This window comes from Hippocampus bargibanti, linkage group LG19 (assembly GCF_051943395.1).
Source record: "Hippocampus bargibanti isolate YZ-2025 linkage group LG19, ASM5194339v1, whole genome shotgun sequence".
Classification (NCBI taxonomy): domain Eukaryota; kingdom Metazoa; phylum Chordata; class Actinopteri; order Syngnathiformes; family Syngnathidae; genus Hippocampus; species Hippocampus bargibanti.
In genome coordinates, this window is record NC_142752.1 from 6774154 (window position 1) to 6793173 (window position 19020).

Sequence of the window (19020 nt, forward strand, 5' to 3'; positions counted from 1 at the left end):
CAGCTCCAGTATTTTGTTTTTCTACTTCTTTCTTTCCTTTCCTTTTCCTTTCATAACTTTGCTGCTGTGAAATGTACATTTCTCCACTGCGAAACGAATAAAGGTACATCCAATCCATCCAGACTCCTCCTTGATGAATGTCGTGGCCAAAAATGCTGAAAAACAATACGTTCCACACGATGTACAACAACACAGTGACAAAAGAAAACACAAAAACAGACAAAAAAACCAAGGTTCATGACAGTACTTGCTTTATTTTGTTGTTGTTTTTGACTACTCGGGCACCATCTTGGACTTTATCTTCTTGATGAGTAAGGTGTTTATCATATCAGGGAAATTCATTCAACTTGTTAACTTGAGCCAGCCATGTTACAATATGCGCTCAACGACGCGACTTTCACGACACTTCATTGATCATTTCTTTTTCTTCTTCTCACAGAATCTCACTCTTGTTAAACATGGCTGCCTCAGCAATCTGCGAAAGCAGATCGAGATCGCTCATCTGTTTGGCGTTCCGGTCGTGGTAGCGCTGAATGTCTTTAAGTAAGAATTATTCCATCTCGACTTTTTTTGCTGTTTTATTGTTGTTGATGCTACGGAACGCTGCTAACTTTCAGGACAGACACCCAGCCCGAGATAGAGCTCGTGTGTCGGCTCGCCAAAGAGTGCGGGGCATCCGACGCGGTTCCGTGCCACCACTGGGCGCAGGGAGGACGAGGTGCTGTGGAACTTGCCCGGGCGGTGAAAGCCGCTTGCGACAGACCCAGCGACTTCCGGTTCCTCTACGATATTGAGGTGAGACTGTAGGTGGGTCATAATTTATTCCAATGGGAAGTTTCCAACTTTAAAATTTTATGGAGATTAGGAGAATAGTCATCTAAGAGAGGAATGGGGGTCAGGGGGTGGTGGAATTCGGGGATCAGCTGTTTTGAGTTAGCATGCCTGGGAATATGTGCCTCCAATTAACCGATCCTAACTCCGCCCTTTTCTACAGTATGCATCTGCATGCTGGCCAAGCATCCGACAACAGAAGCACAGTGCTTTACTTTCATACAAGTTTCATCACATTACTTCCAATAATCTGATTTTCAACGTGCACAACGTTGATTTTTTTTAAAGAAATATGTTACTTTGTCTGTGTTTTAGAGTTTATCCTGGTCATTGACGTCAATGAAAAAATTGTTGAGTGTCATTTTTCAATGTAAAAGACAACATTTGCAAATCTTTTAGGATTAACTCATTCATTGCCATTCCGGAATTTATTCGGGAATTGAAAATATGACGTGGAGCGCCATTCTCGAATTTGTTTGGGTTTTGGGTTTTTTTTTGCGGCCGGGTGCCCATAAAGCGCTGGTCAGACCTCTGGCAATGTTTTTCCGTCTCACGAGGTGGCAGCATTTGCCTTTTGTCCATGTTAGTACTTTGTTCCAGCTTCAGCTGTTGTTCAAGCGCTATTTAAACCAATATGTATGTATTTCATTCTATTTTGGACCACCACCCTCATTTCAACATTATATAACTCCCGACCCATATAACTTAGGAATTAACTATTTTTTTTCTTATTAAAGAAGAGAGTCTAAGGTTTCTAACGCTGTCTTGAATGTTTATTTTTGTCCTAAAACTCAATATTCTATGCATCCTGGAATTTGAGTGACAATAACAAAATCCCTGGCACTGGACTGGACACACATTTTGCACATGGCTGGCAGTTAATAGGTTGAATAGGAGAACCAATCAAAAGAAAGACTAACTTCTTTGAAAATAAGAATTAATAATAATAATAATACATTACATTTTAAGCGCCTTTCAAAGCTCTCAAGTACACTTTACAGTCACAGACAAGCATAGGTACTATAATAAATAAAATACAATCACAAATAGAATGCAATAAATAAAATACAATTATAAATAGAAACGAGCGAGAGAGCTACACAAAAAAAATTAATTTTAAACAGGTGGGTTTTGAGATGGGACTTGAAGGTGGGAAGAGAATCTATGTTACGAATGTTGGGAGGAAGCCCAGACGAGCCACCTAATCTTTATTTTCCATTCAAAAACTGTGCTGCTCTCATTTTTTGCACGTCTGGCAATGATATAAATAATCACAATGCAGGACGATAAAGCTTGTACACAACTTGATTCTAGTCAATACATTCATTGCTTTATCACTCTTGTCTCAAAAATGCATATTCATCAAGCTAATATTTCCTCGTGTCCTCTCTTTTTTTTTTCTTGTGTGCAATAGATGCCAACCGTGGAGAAGATTCGAACCATCGCTCAAAGGGTGTATGGAGCTGATGACATTGACTTGTCCTCAGAGGCCATGGATAAAATAAATTACTATGATCAACAGGTAAGATTTTACTTATTTGTCTGAAATGGACTTTATCTACTGTAATCTAATTTTCTCTCTTTTTTTAAGGGCTATGGTTCATTACCAATCTGCATGGCCAAGACTCACCTTTCCCTGTCCCACATGCCGGACAAGAAAGGCGCCCCCACTGGGTTCATTTTGCCCATCCGAGATGTTCGCGCCAACGTCGGCGCTGGCTTCATCTATCCCCTCGTGGGAGCGGTATGTAATAGGTTGTTATTTCACAATGCACAAATGAGATTCAATCAGTTTCAGCCATTGTAGCTCTGATATCACGATAAAATGTAAACCGTAAAGGGAGCAGGTTCTTTAAAACATCATTTCCCATCCTGCCGTTTCACCACCATGCCCCACGAGGATTGGTCTTTGATTGGCCAATGACAAGGTGTCAAACACCAAGCATGCTGGGAAGGGGTGGCGGTGTCTCGATGTGGCGTCTTGCCTTTCATCTGTTGCGACCCGTGGAGTCCCTGGTCCATTGGCGACCCTTGAACTGTGACTCGCAACCATAACACATTCTCATAGAAGGTCTTTGAAGTATTTATTGGACCAATAAGTCATTTTAACACTGAGATCAAGCAAAATCGTCATCCCCAGTCATAATTCAAGGAAGTATTTTTGTGAAAAAAGATTTGTATTTGTTTGTATACGCCAATGTTTTATCAACTGGTTTTTTTAGTGGAGGTTTATAGCCCCCTTCTAAAAATATTGGAATGGCAAGGTCAGTTCCTTTTGTTTTTCTTGTAAACTGAAGACATTTTGGCTCCCGGTCAAGATAAATATAAGAAAAAAGTTCAGAATTCCAGCTTTTATTTCATGGTATTTACATGGAGGAATGTTGAACAACAGAGCACTTTTTTGTTTGAGGCCACACACTTTTTGAGCAAAAAAGAAATAAATAAATGGAATGGTCCTAATTCAGTTACAGACGTTCCCCAATTTACAAAAAAACATTCGTTCGGAAGAGTCAGTGCTATATTTTGTATGGAATGTATTTTTAAGGCTAAGATTTATATGTGTAGGTATGTTTAAGGCTTGTATACGTAACCTGTATTGGTTTGTACTGAAAAATAAACATTTCATAAAATATATGCTCTATAAAGATATGTACACACAACTTGAAAGAATACTACATATGTTACTCAAAAAATGTTCATATGTACCGTTGTTCAAAACTAGTAGGTTCTTTACCTTCAAGTGAATACCATTTAATATCATGTGGCGCTTTGGTGTGTCATTCATTTTATGATCAGAAAATCCAAATCTCTTCAGCAGACGGAAAAAAAGGCATTTGACCTTGCATGTGGGAAAAAGAGAGGAATGGTTTTCAAATCAAATGTAGTCGTATTATTTTAGTTTGTTATTAATTTTAACGTGGTCTCTTGTTGAATTTTGCTTTAAAAAAAAGTAGGCTTTAAACCACGTAATGACATTAGAGAGAAGAGTGCGGAAAATCCTAATGGACCCTCCGCACCCTGCCCACCACCTTTTCCAGCTAGTCCCCGTAGGTAGGCGCTAACAGCCCATTCACATTAGATTAGATTAGATTAGATTAGCCTTTATTGGTGTCCTCCATATTTATTTGTCATGTCTTTTTTATGATGATAGTAGTGCATTGTGTTCTACCGGAGACAAATTCCTTATGTGTTCTACATACTTCATCAATAAAAATGATTCTAATTCTAACAGCACGGCGCAAACCAGTTGGTTGCATGCCTTAATTCATGATGAATAGGATCGACATTCAAATTGTCGTCCGGAATGCTCTCACCCCAAAAATAACTTCAGAAATGACACATTGTGGCTTTTTACTGTAGTGTCTCTGTGCCCTCAAACATGGCCACAGGCTGTTTGGTGGGAACCCAGTCGTTTCGTCCCCACTGACTCCTAGACGGGGGGAAATATCCCACCAATCCCGTCTGGCTGTGGGGGTGTGACCGTGAGACCAGCGGGGGGATATTTAGTCCTGGGAAAAAGGGTTAAAGGGGTCTTTTCAGGGTTAAGAATCAGGAAAAGGACTGATGTCATTCTTCTGAAATGTGAGGGAGGGGGTGAAACGCAGAACAATAGAACCCTGAAGAGTTCATATCCCGTGGCCCCTCCACCGCACCAGTCAACCCGAAGCAGCTCAGATTTATCGAAAAACCTCCTCGAGAATATTTCTCATCCTCGCCGCTTAGGTAATGTTTAACAACTCGATATATATTTGAAGCTCAGCCTTGAGAATCCACTTGAGATAAATGTTGAACTCAAATAATTATGTCCAACGGAATATTCGATCTCAAAAAAAGCCCCCACAAGTGCAGTAAATGTTGCCATTTTCACAGCTGACCTGCTTTTAAAGTGCACCTTTTACTACAATCTCTTCAGTTGCACCCGGTGTTGACAACCGTTTGTATAGACGATGCTGCGCAACCCATATGTTGACCCAACCTAAGGCGCAAAAAAAATGGTTGTCTGACACATTCTGTAATTGCCTGATGATTTTATACGTTTGTTTACATTGGAATTAAATCCCATAATCCACCCCCATAGTGAGCTACTGTGATTTGGAGAGCAGGATATTCTCCAAAACCCTCAGGGAGAGTCCTAGACAAAGACATGCTGTGTTTCTGAGTATAATATGCGGATTTATGTGGCCAAGTGGAGTATCCGACTTTGGCTTGTGTTTTTGATTTTTTTTTCTTGGACATGAGAAGCAGAGAGCTACACTTGTCTCCAATTGCAGATCAAAACTAGAGCACAAAATTGAGATGGAATTGTTTTAATTTGCTGATAACCGTCTTAGTTGTTTTGTTTTGGCTCTGTTATCTATTAATATATCCTTTTTTTTTGCCCAATCCAATTTTAGCCTCTGTGTTGCCATGTCAATTGAAGATGCTGGGGCCTTCACAGAAAGTAGTGAAACTACCTCAAGAATAACTTTATTTTTATGAATACCGTGTTTACGTTGTATAAGGTGTACTCAAAAGCTTTGATTTTCTTCAAAAGATGACCGTGCGCCTTATGTGCCTTGTATGTGAAGTATTATTGAGCCACAACAGGTCCCGCAACTACTGTCAGTAGCCACCGACTCCATTTCCCCCTGTAGAAGAAGTATTGCGTAACAGCCTCTATTGTAGCGACATACAATGTGGTGTTCCTTATATTTGGAAACTTTTATATATTTATATATTATATTTGGAAACCATTTTTCATTCATTGAAGGTGCGCCTTATACTGTACTTCGGTGCGCCTTATATATAGAAAGAGTTTGAAAATACACCATTCATTTAGGGTGCGCCTTATACTCCGGTGCGCCTATATAGAAAAAACCTTTTAAAACACACCATTCATTGGGTGCGCCTTATACACCTGGAATACGGTACTTTTGTCGTACACTAGATAGTAAAAAAACTCAGATATTCCATTGACCTACCTAATAGTCACTAAATAAAAAAGATGAATAAACAAGAAATGTGTCCAAAATGTCATAACAAAATCTAATATACAGAAAAAAATAACAATGAAGAACAATTCAGTGAAAATGACATCACGGTTATTTAGAGCTGGGGTAATGACCAATGCAAACATCATGTGACCAAACAGAGAAAACAGGTGAGCCATGATCGGTCATCTATACTTTCTTCGTAACTCGTGGCTACTCAGATAACTCTGTTGTCAAAGGAAGCCCTCGGATGGAAGTGGTTTCCGCATTATTATATGACTTAATGATTGATAAGGATGTAATGCGACTATTGAATTCCATCAAGCCTGCTCACACGTTGAGTCATGTGTGCCTTGTAGAGTCATGATGACCTCAGTTTTCAGAAGTGGGCTCGGATCTTGCCGCAAGTACTCCCTCCGGTTTTGTTTACTTGCAGTGCCGCCTTTCCTTTCCCTGTGCAGGAAATTGCCTGGTCACTTCCTCCCCTCCAAGTTCCACTAATGACCTTGTAAAAATGAACTTTGGGTCACAGGCAAGCAGGCATGAAAAGAATGCTGCCAAATCATTTTCTTGTCCGCTAAGTTAAATGATTTTTCGGTTTGGACTTTTAGGAGACAAACTTTGGCCTCCAATTAGCAGTATTGTATAAAAAAATACCCACCAAATAACCTCTTTAGGGATTCAACTTTCTCCAAACTGTAACAACAGTGTGAGCGTCATTTTAATTCCCTCCTCGTTATTATACTGCTTTTCTTAGACCTAAATAGCTTCAAAGCTCCCCCGCCAACTGGTCTGCCAAGTGTGTCATGTTGTGGTTATTTACCTTTCACACACAAGCTTCATGGGAAGTTATTGCGATAAACGTAATTCTGTTAATACCAGTAAATGTCCCATTGTTTCTGCTGTCACGTCCTGAATTCAATTCCACCCAGCCAAAATGTTTCCCTTCTTATTCAATAAATCCATGTGACCTTGTTATTGTCCTTGAGAGTTTTGAAAGGCGCTTATAAATGAAATGTATTTTGAAAGGCGCTTATAAATGACATGTATTATTATTATTATTCTGCTCACATGTTTATAATAGTTTCATTGGTGATAAAATCAAGGTACATTCACAACATTCTGATGGAGTTAATATTATCTTATTATTATCTTATTGGTATTTTTTTTTCAATGGCGAAAAGGACAAAGGCACCATTGTGAGTGGCCAAATTCATGATGCCTAAAGTGAAGGTTGTCATTTTCCATACTGCTCCATCGTCTGTCTGGACATAACTCCAAATTATAGTCATTGAACCTGCACGTTTTTATCGAAAGTCTTCGGGAGCTTCTCATTTGGTGCACTTCGAGTGTTGTGGCGACAATGCTAATTTAAAACCTCAAAATTGTAATGCTGCCTGTTGATGAGTACCTGCCATCAGTTGTGCTTTCATTCTATCATTCTTTTCCATAATATTTGTTTAAAGTCTGATTTATACACCGCGATAACATCCTATTGCACCTCAGTTTATCCTCTAGGCTCTTTTCAATTGGTGACAGGTCTGGACTGCTGGCAGTCCAGTTTAATACTCTTGCTATGAAACTGCACTGTTGGAAGATGTGCAATATTTGACTTGTCGTGCTCAGAATTTCCCCATTGTGAGACTAGTAAAGGCTGTCTTATTCTTGTTCTTATTATTCTTAAATCATTCACTACCAAACGATATGCAAAACATATGTCCAATCCAGTGCCAGGGTGTTTGTCATTTTCACCAAAGCCCGAACAAATTTGGCAATGGCGCTCCACATCACACTTTTCAATTCCTGAATACATTCGGGAATGGCAGCGAATGAGTTAAAAATAAATGTCAAATCTGGTCCTGGAACTTGACTTTGTCCTGATATGCCTTGTCTTCCGTTCAGATGAGCACCATGCCCGGCCTGCCGACTCGACCCTGTTTCTATGACATTGACCTGGACCCGATCACTGAGGAAATCACAGGGCTCTTTTGAGCACATTGAAATGCTCAACAAGATGTTTACTAATTTTATGTAGGTGTTAATTCTTTCATTTGCGACCAAATGCTCGATACTGCTTTACTGTTTGGCATTCGACATCTGTTTTAAATCTCAAATGTAAGCCTGACATGCATAAAATGTACCCAGCCCCCAAAACAAACAAACAGATGGTCATCACACCACAACTGTAAATGAACCAAACAAAGAATCCAAATGCAACATGGTACATCTGTAACTAGTTAAATCTCCTATTCTTCCGAACATTTTGCATACTTAAATGTATTCATTCTTCTTACGGGAACTGACCATGATGACCAAGAATGCTCTGAATGAGTCAGTCGGTTTAGCCATTTGTCCTTCTCAAAACACATTAGCTGAAAGGTCTTGTTTTGGGCCTCCCAAGGACATTATTGATCTATTCCATCATGTTTCACTTACTCTGCTCGATTCTGGACCAGTTCCAATCCCTTGAATCATCCAAACACACACCATAGAGGAGACAATCTACTTAGAGATGTGACACACAAACACACAAGCTGGTTTTAAATGAGTCATCCTGTTTCTTGTCTCAGGCCTCAGGATGCGCACTGCATGGACCATCAAGACTCATCACTGATGGGAAGCGCTCTGCAATTATTCCCAGCAGCTCATATTGGAATTGTGTTCCTTATGCCGTCTTTGCAGTGTGTATTATGCCAAAGACAACATGGTCCAGATGCTTTTCACCTGTCTTCGCAAACCTCTACTTACAGGTGTTTTCTTTTTTTTTTTTAATTGCATTTTTATAGTTACTCGCAAGTCTTTATGTCATGCTACTTTTTATTGTGCTTGCGAGCTTTTTACAAGACTCTGGCACATAATCAAATAGCTGTTGAACGCACAAGTTGCCTTAATGTTTGTCTTCTGCTGTACTACCATCATGCTAAAAATACGCAATCTAATTCCAGTATTTATGCTGTTACATATTATTTGACAGGGTTACAATTACAACCCGCGGTATCTCTCATCACATGGAGTCAATCGTGAATGTACCGTATTTTCTGGTGTATAAGGCGCACTGGAGTTTGACGCACCCCCAATCAATGGTGTATTTTCAAACTTGTTCCATATATATAAGTATAAGGCGCACCTTAAATGAAGAAGAAAAGTTTTCTTAACATAATATATAAATATGTTTTCCAAGTATAAGGCACACCACATTATAAGGTGCTACAATAGAGGCTGTTACGCAATACTTCTTCTACAGGGGAGGGGGAAATGGAGTCGGTGGTTGCTGACAGTAGTTGCGTGACCCCCAATATTACTTAAAATATAAGGAGCACCGGCGTATAACACGCATGGTCATCTTTGGAAGAAAATCAAGACTTTTGGGTGCAGTTTACACACCGGAAAATACGGTATGTAATACTGCAGGTTATATTTCATGAAGGGTTATACATTTCGAAAGGAATCTCAGTGACTACATTATGACCATTGAATGATGATCATGAGTTGTTTGAGAAATACTTGTTAAATTGGTTTTTCTACTTGATACTGTGTGACTTTCCTGCAAATGTGCAGTGAACCGCGACTATATCACAGATTAAGTGATTTTTTGTTTGTTTGTTTGTACAGGCAAATCCCAATTTAGAGGTGTACACTTTCAGTTAAGCTTCAAAACAGTTTTAAATGAAACTGAAAAATTTATTTGTTGTATCTCATATTTTCTATTCAGAGTGAGTCTTAAAATCCCCTAAACCCCCCGATAAAGCGCGTTTCAATGTCTTACTTGTCACTGATGTTTTCTTTCTCCTTCAGGATGAAATGCTTGCGTTGTGAGCATGGAAGTCGTGTGTGCCTACGCTTGTCTGTCACCGGTAGCATTCCACGTTTGTACTTTATTATTGTGTGTATGTGCGTACGGGGGCTTGATCTGACACTTCAAGTACAGTCGTGGCTGCAAGGAATGCGCTCCTGTGTATGGTCATGCAACAATGGCTTATTTTCTGTATGCGTGTGCGTGTGTTTTTGAACACTCTTGAGTGGATGACTGACTTGATGAGGAGCGACAGTCATGGCTTTGCAATGTGGTGGAAAATAATCAGCTTTAAATCACTCAACATTGGAAAAGTTAATGACTTGTTTACACACGGCATACCGCGACTCACCTGTATTGCAAATTGATACCTTGAAATAAAAGTACCCTCATTTTTTTCTAAATTCCAGAAAGTGTGTTGGATTGATCTGGATTAGCCTTTATTGGCCTCGCAGTGGAGAAATGTACATTTCACAGTAGCAAAGTAATTGAAGGAAAGGAAAGGAAGAAGTAGAAAAACAAAATACAGGAGCTGTCCAGCAATGACAGTCATATGGCACTGAATGTGTGCGTGTATGCTTGTTCATCTTCGTCTGCCATGTGAGTGGCTGGCAAGCGGTTCACGGTGTCCCCCGCCTAATCCCCTAAAACAATTGGGACAGACTCCAGCACCCCTTTCAGCACTCATGAGGATAAATCGGATCAGAAGATGGATGAATGGGTAAAGAAAGGCACTGTTGGTGTAATGCTAACATAAAAAGATAGACCACTGATAGCTTAATCTCAACATACAATATATATATTTTTATGTGTGTATTTTGTGTATTTTTTTACCACAACAGTGGCTCTTTAAAACTGCTTTTCTATTTTCGTGCTAGTAGTCTATTCATTTTTAATGACCCCAATTATCAAATGTTTTTGTTCTCGGTCGAAAGAGATTTGATTTTATTTGTTCTTCTCCCAATGATTGTTTTATTGCATTGTGCGAATGAGTATCCTCCATCAGCACCTCGGTGATGCTGCAAGGCGTGGAGCCTCATGTGATTCTGGCAGAAGGAGGAGGAGGGTGCAGTAAAAGAGTTGACTCTCTCTCACTCTTCATCCTAGCAGGTCAGCACACACCGAGGTGGTTACCCAGCACACAGCTCGCACTTTGGCAATCTTTTTTTTTTTCTTTTTGTTTCTGGACGTGGGGGAGGTGTGCCGACTCTGCGCCCCTGGGCAAGCCGCCACGCAAGCACCATCGAACGACCATGGGAGCTGAAAGCTCAGCCCAGCGGGACGTCACCGTGCGCGGGGAAGAGAAGGATGCTTCAGCGGCCGAGGGTGACTGTGTCCTTGATAGCAAGGTATGTGATGCCCCTCACTTTTTCTTTTTTATTTTTTTTTCAAACGATCATTTAAATATTCCTAAAGTTGATGTCTGGAATGTGTTTGCTTGAAATTTTACGCAGCTATTTATTTATTATTATGCTTTTTGCTGAGTCATGCTGGAGGAAAAAATGTCAAAAATAGACTTAGAACACAACAAATCTGCGGCGATGTACCAATCAATCTTTAGACTATTCTCAGTTTGTGAAATAAATATGCATTCTTGAAAAAAGACTATTAACCCTCATGTTGCAAAAAAAATCACATTGATTATGTTGTGGGTCATTTTGTATGTAAAAATCCACACAAAACAGTCAAATAATGGGTGACATTAGCAACAACTTTTTCTGAGATTTTATAAATATATTTGAAAAGAGATATTTTCTATCCCATTGGGATATTTTAGAACTGTTTTGATGAAAGGAAAAATAAAGAATATCCAGTCCTTACGTCAACACCAAAATGGAAATGGGTCAAATTGACCTGTAAAATAAGATGAAAGTTAAAATCTAATAATTCAGATGATGCATCTACGGTGAGCTAAACATGTACAGTTATGTGCCTAGGTACAGTCCAGTCCAAAATGTAAACCTAGAGTTTTTTCATAATCAAATAGCTGTTGAACGCACAAGTTGCCTTAATGTTTGTCTTCTGCTGTACTACCATCATGCTAAAAATACGCAATCTAATTCCAGTATTTATGCTGTTACATATTATTTGACAGGGTTACAATTACAACCCGCGGTATCTCTCATCACATGGAGTCAATCGTGAATGTACCGTATTTTCTGGTGTATAAGGCGCACTGGAGTTTGACGCACCCCCAATCAATGGTGTATTTTCAAACTTGTTCCATATATATAAGTATAAGGCGCACCTTAAATGAAGAAGAAAAGTTTTCTTAACATAATATATAAATATGTTTTCCAAGTATAAGGCACACCACATTATAAGGTGCTACAATAGAGGCTGTTACGCAATACTTCTTCTACAGGGGAGGGGGAAATGGAGTCGGTGGTTGCTGACAGTAGTTGCGTGACCCCCAATATTACTTAAAATATAAGGAGCACCGGCGTATAACACGCATGGTCATCTTTGGAAGAAAATCAAGACTTTTGGGTGCAGTTTACACACCGGAAAATACGGTATGTAATACTGCAGGTTATATTTCATGAAGGGTTATACATTTCGAAAGGAATCTCAGTGACTACATTATGACCATTGAATGATGATCATGAGTTGTTTGAGAAATACTTGTTAAATTGGTTTTTCTACTTGATACTGTGTGACTTTCCTGCAAATGTGCAGTGAACCGCGACTATATCACAGATTAAGTGATTTTTTGTTTGTTTGTTTGTACAGGCAAATCCCAATTTAGAGGTGTACACTTTCAGTTAAGCTTCAAAACAGTTTTAAATGAAACTGAAAAATTTATTTGTTGTATCTCATATTTTCTATTCAGAGTGAGTCTTAAAATCCCCTAAACCCCCCGATAAAGCGCGTTTCAATGTCTTACTTGTCACTGATGTTTTCTTTCTCCTTCAGGATGAAATGCTTGCGTTGTGAGCATGGAAGTCGTGTGTGCCTACGCTTGTCTGTCACCGGTAGCATTCCACGTTTGTACTTTATTATTGTGTGTATGTGCGTACGGGGGCTTGATCTGACACTTCAAGTACAGTCGTGGCTGCAAGGAATGCGCTCCTGTGTATGGTCATGCAACAATGGCTTATTTTCTGTATGCGTGTGCGTGTGTTTTTGAACACTCTTGAGTGGATGACTGACTTGATGAGGAGCGACAGTCATGGCTTTGCAATGTGGTGGAAAATAATCAGCTTTAAATCACTCAACATTGGAAAAGTTAATGACTTGTTTACACACGGCATACCGCGACTCACCTGTATTGCAAATTGATACCTTGAAATAAAAGTACCCTCATTTTTTTCTAAATTCCAGAAAGTGTGTTGGATTGATCTGGATTAGCCTTTATTGGCCTCGCAGTGGAGAAATGTACATTTCACAGTAGCAAAGTAATTGAAGGAAAGGAAAGGAAGAAGTAGAAAAACAAAATACAGGAGCTGTCCAGCAATGACAGTCATATGGCACTGAATGTGTGCGTGTATGCTTGTTCATCTTCGTCTGCCATGTGAGTGGCTGGCAAGCGGTTCACGGTGTCCCCCGCCTAATCCCCTAAAACAATTGGGACAGACTCCAGCACCCCTTTCAGCACTCATGAGGATAAATCGGATCAGAAGATGGATGAATGGGTAAAGAAAGGCACTGTTGGTGTAATGCTAACATAAAAAGATAGACCACTGATAGCTTAATCTCAACATACAATATATATATTTTTATGTGTGTATTTTGTGTATTTTTTTACCACAACAGTGGCTCTTTAAAACTGCTTTTCTATTTTCGTGCTAGTAGTCTATTCATTTTTAATGACCCCAATTATCAAATGTTTTTGTTCTCGGTCGAAAGAGATTTGATTTTATTTGTTCTTCTCCCAATGATTGTTTTATTGCATTGTGCGAATGAGTATCCTCCATCAGCACCTCGGTGATGCTGCAAGGCGTGGAGCCTCATGTGATTCTGGCAGAAGGAGGAGGAGGGTGCAGTAAAAGAGTTGACTCTCTCTCACTCTTCATCCTAGCAGGTCAGCACACACCGAGGTGGTTACCCAGCACACAGCTCGCACTTTGGCAATCTTTTTTTTTTTCTTTTTGTTTCTGGACGTGGGGGAGGTGTGCCGACTCTGCGCCCCTGGGCAAGCCGCCACGCAAGCACCATCGAACGACCATGGGAGCTGAAAGCTCAGCCCAGCGGGACGTCACCGTGCGCGGGGAAGAGAAGGATGCTTCAGCGGCCGAGGGTGACTGTGTCCTTGATAGCAAGGTATGTGATGCCCCTCACTTTTTCTTTTTTATTTTTTTTTCAAACGATCATTTAAATATTCCTAAAGTTGATGTCTGGAATGTGTTTGCTTGAAATTTTACGCAGCTATTTATTTATTATTATGCTTTTTGCTGAGTCATGCTGGAGGAAAAAATGTCAAAAATAGACTTAGAACACAACAAATCTGCGGCGATGTACCAATCAATCTTTAGACTATTCTCAGTTTGTGAAATAAATATGCATTCTTGAAAAAAGACTATTAACCCTCATGTTGCAAAAAAAATCACATTGATTATGTTGTGGGTCATTTTGTATGTAAAAATCCACACAAAACAGTCAAATAATGGGTGACATTAGCAACAACTTTTTCTGAGATTTTATAAATATATTTGAAAAGAGATATTTTCTATCCCATTGGGATATTTTAGAACTGTTTTGATGAAAGGAAAAATAAAGAATATCCAGTCCTTACGTCAACACCAAAATGGAAATGGGTCAAATTGACCTGTAAAATAAGATGAAAGTTAAAATCTAATAATTCAGATGATGCATCTACGGTGAGCTAAACATGTACAGTTATGTGCCTAGGTACAGTCCAGTCCAAAATGTAAACCTAGAGTTTTTTTTTGTGGAAGAGCATCGAAAATTAGACCTCTAAATTAGCAGATATATCCACTTAAACAAATACATCGGTTGTTGCGAGAATCTTTCAAGCGCAATCAAGGAGGACTAATTTTAATGTGTGGCTTCAGAATTAGACCAAAACAAATTGCATTATCCTTTATTAGTTACACAGTGGAGAATGTACATCTCACAGCAGTAAAGTGATGAAAGTAAGTGGAAAAGAAAGGCAGAAGAAAAACAAAATACAGAAGCTGCTGTAAAGGCAGCCACTCTCGCGACGCCATCTTGAAGTCAAAACAACGACAAAGAAATAAAATAACAAATAATGCGACACAACACAATAGACTCAATAATTCAATTTTAAGCACTTTCTGCACCCCCTTTGTAGTATAAAGCAGTTCTACATGAAAGAGGAGAGGATCAAAGTGGTCTTTTCACCAGTGGATCAGGGATGTCGTGGTGAAATGTGCACGTCTGCTGCAAGCTAAATGTTGAAAGCAAACACGAAGCTGTAGTATCCATTGACGAAAAGAGATTGAAAAGGACCTTTCACATCTCCTGTCCCATGTAAATCCGCTTCAATTCCTAGCCGCGGCAGTTCCACATACGCTCAAAACCACCATGCACAGATTTATTTTTAACTCGCGCATTTTGCGTTTGACTTTGGATAAACTCAAACCTCACGACACCCAAGATGTGTTCCAGTTCATGTGATCTAGTGTCTGACTCAGCACTCTAACCCCGGTGTAAATTGCTCAGCGTTGTGCAAAGGAATATTTGGGAAGCGCTCGCTAATGACCGTGTGTTTATACCATCGGCTCTGTTTGCACCTCATCTCATATATTTGATTCTCCTTGAAGTATTGACTTGTTTTTATGCCACTCGTTCTGTTCGTACCCCATTTCTTTTTCTAGTGACTTTCTTTTTTATAGGTGGTAGTTCACAAAGACACACTTGTGTCTTGGGAGATAACAAAAGAACTCATAAACTGTACTTGAGAACAAACGAATCATCTTAAGAGGGTCTGTTAAGCACAACCACAGAGTATTTGAGCCATTTTGCTTTCCACAAACTCCACCTGCTCTTTTCACACTTCACATCGTCCTTTATTGCCTTTTTTTTTTATAGGCAGACGGTCAAATAGTCACACTTGGTTGTGCCTTCTTGAAATGTCAACCTGTGTCAAAGGACACAGTGATGGTTATTGAGCCTTGAGACGCATTTCTACATCTTGAACACTCACCGCCATGTTATTTTTCCCCCAATGAAATAAGTTATTGAATCATTGTCATCACAAGATTGTCAGTTGTTTTTTAAACAAAATTCCATGGTCATACTAGTTTAATTAACTTAATATCGGGCACTGTCACATGCCTCCTTGCAAATTTTGTATCCGGATATGCAGTTTGGAGATATAAATAGCAATAGGTTTATTACTGTCATACACGGGATGGGAAGAAAGTACGTAGACACTTTCTGGATTAACTTTTCCTAGAAGGGATGGGGACAGAGTCTAAATCAATCTCATGAATTATGGAGGCTAGATGAAATTTTGCGAAAGATAAATGCGTATCTGACATCCAGTCAATAAATATCGTCCACACTTGCATGGAAGAATTTCAGCACTGCTCAACCTTCTCATAACTTGCCACTTCAAACAACCCGAAGAGCAGAGGTTCCCCCACGTTGCATTATAGAAGTTTGGTCCAAAAAAAATGTAGCACAACTTCATCAAATATTGTATTTCGTGTTTTTTTAAGGGGTCGAGTTGTCTTGCAATTAAATATGCCAAGATAGTATGCAGTTGTACACTTGTTCCACAGGAAGTGTTACCCGAGAGGAAATCAACAGAGGTTGGATAAAATATTACCGCAAGCAAGCAAGGTCCAACTAAGACAGCATCTGAGACAAGTAACTTAAAAAAAACACACACACAGATGCTTTCTTCTTTACTGAAATTTGGCCGGGGCGTTTATGCTCAAAGTAATCTCGATTGGGCAACCATGGCTTTTTTTCTCGTTGCAATGCTATCAACGTGTACATGTCACTTCATCTCAGATGTGGATGTTTGCTGTGTACATCTGTACACAATCTAAATGATTTGACTATAGGAGGCTGTTTTCCTGGAACCCATATCGCTAGTTATGTTTTGCTAGTACAGCACAGCACCTAAAATGGTGACATCATCAGTTAGCAAAATGTTTCCATTACAATTGTTGTACCAGCGACTGTTGTCAGATGCTTGGCTTGTATGTGTTGATACTCCAGGTGTGTTAACGTAGCGATTATGTGACGGTTTGTAGTTAGCCAGTCTATGGCATTTCTCATTAGCATCAATCGAGCTAATTTTTACAAGACAAGTGCAGTTGAAAACATCACCCGACTTAATTTCATCATGTTATTTGCTCCTTGTTATCACTTTCTACCCATTTGTAATGACGGCCATGTTGAAACCACAGTACGGTTGTTCTTTAGCCAACCAAAAAAAAAAATCGTGAAAAGTGGAATGTCATGTGCTTATGTAACATAATGTACGCAGATAAAACCCACAACGTTCCTGTATAATGAGTGGCGGCTGATCAGACGGTACCATGGGTCTTCTGATCTTCTTTAGTAGAGATAGATGGGTGGGATGGGGCCTGCGGGGTCAACAGAGGAACCATTGAATCTGGGCTGGGACAGGGGACAAGCCCAGCCGGGGGGCCCCCTGTGTTCGTCGGCCCAAAACAAGAGGAAGGAACCAGTGTGAGGCGGAGGATACGGGGCGGAGGGGTGGGCGAGAGGAAAAGGGGGCAGAGATAGAATAAAGAGGACATCACGTAGGAGAGACACATGAATCACGCCGTTGTTCTCCTGAGGTCGCTGAAAATGGGGGTGGGGAGGTAAGGTGGGGGGTGTTGAAAAGAGGAATAAGTACAGCAGAGGAAAGCTTGCTACTTGTTGTAGTAGTATGAATGGATTTTTACAGTCTACTTTCCAAATGTGGGAAAGGAGAGCCACAGTCGCCCGTTCACATTTCGCAGTAGCACACAATGAGCATAGTCAAATTTCGACATACGTATTTGTTTTTGTGTCTTGATCTCCTGACAAAATACACTTCATCTTGTATCCAACCATTCCGCTTTGATGAGCCGGCATGTCCACTAAATGGACATCAAAAGATGGACCGCTGTCTGAGTTCCTTCCCTTTGATCTGTCTGGACTGAAATCAATCGCAGATCATTAGTCACGACATTGAACCGACTATCCAATTAAGCCTCTAATCAAAATTGGATAAAATGGGTGAGAATCACATTGCAATTTAAAAACGGAACTGCGGCGGGAGTTTATATTGACATGGCAACATACAAAACCTGAAATCATAGTTGACAAAAAACAACAACAATAACAACAAAAGATACCCATAGCGGAGGCACAAGAGTCTAAAGAAATACGATTGCCCCACCCCTGCCTGGGGGCATCAACCTTGTCACCTAGATGCAACCAACATGTGTATTCAAATTGTCACAAGGAGTCGCAAAGTGGATCAAACTCGTGATATGTGGGTATTATGATAAATCCAAAATTAGATTGGATTGGATTAGCCTTTATTAGTCTCGCAGTGAAGGAATTTACATTTCACAGCAGCAAAGTTATGGAAGGAAGAGGAAAGGAATGGAAGAAGTAGAAAAACAAAATAGAGGAGCTTGAAGTCAAAACAACTATAAAAAAAACAAAATAATATGACAAAACAAAGACACCGTCATTCAATGTAAGCACTTTCTGCACCCTCTTTGTTGTATGAAGTAGTTCAAAATGAAAGAGGAGCGGATCAAAGCATCCTTTTCACCAGTGGATCAGGCACGTCATGGTGAAATGTGCACGTCTGAAGCAAACACAAAGTTGTAGCATCCATTGACGAAAAGAGATGCACATCTCCTGTCCCACATAAATCCGCTTCAATTCCAAGCTGCAACAGTTGCACAGCACCGACCTTTCCGCTGAAGAAAGCGGAGCTGTGAAAATGCTGCCCATTACAGGTGCAAAAAAAGCACAAACGCCCCAGAGCTGTCCAGCGATGATAGTCAAATGGCACTGACATTCCTTCCAAATCAAAAACGGTGCTGGCATATTCGTGCTGCCTCATAAAATTCATGATTGCCTCGACTCAAAACTGAGCATTGTAGTTTCACACCCAAAAAGGGTTTTAATTACTCAATTCCTGGATATTTGCATCACACACCAGTTGCGAATAAATTAGTGAATAGCAATGAATTAGTTTAGGCAATGCAATATCCATCGGTGACATTGAGAGAAACACTCAGACCTGATCAATCACTGTGATGGCGAGACTTTGCCGTGTCAGCATTTTGATCTGATGCTGCCTTTTCATGACTACGTAAGCATTTTGTTCCAAAAAAAGAACACACACACATATACGGTGCAGTTGATTCGCTCCATTCCCCCTTGGCTTGCTTCGCTTTTATGCACATCCATATTTCATCACTTATAGTCCTGATGCAGCAGTCAAAAGCTTCACTGAGCACTGTGGATGGTGAT

At 40.0% G+C, this 19020-nt stretch overlaps 2 protein-coding genes across 2 annotated transcripts in view; both read left to right on the forward strand.

Moving 5' to 3' along the window:
* The window catches only part of mthfd1l (methylenetetrahydrofolate dehydrogenase (NADP+ dependent) 1 like), a 30452-nt gene extending 20442 nt beyond the window's left edge, over positions 1–10010 (forward strand). The window contains exons 23-28 of the mRNA XM_089021703.1: positions 440–543; positions 618–795; positions 2246–2353; positions 2423–2575; positions 7704–7832; positions 8372–10010. Of these exons, the coding sequence (XP_088877829.1) occupies positions 440–543; positions 618–795; positions 2246–2353; positions 2423–2575; positions 7704–7793 (633 nt within the window). The 3' untranslated portion in view covers positions 7794–7832; positions 8372–10010. The remainder of the gene's footprint in view (positions 1–439; positions 544–617; positions 796–2245; positions 2354–2422; positions 2576–7703; positions 7833–8371) is intronic.
* A 3599-nt stretch (positions 10011–13609) lies between these two features.
* Positions 13610–19020, forward strand: part of akap12b (A-kinase anchoring protein 12b) — a 32795-nt gene continuing 27384 nt past the window's right edge. The window contains exon 1 of the mRNA XM_089021373.1: positions 13610–13857. Within this exon, the coding sequence (XP_088877499.1) occupies positions 13762–13857 (96 nt within the window). The 5' untranslated portion in view covers positions 13610–13761. The remainder of the gene's footprint in view (positions 13858–19020) is intronic.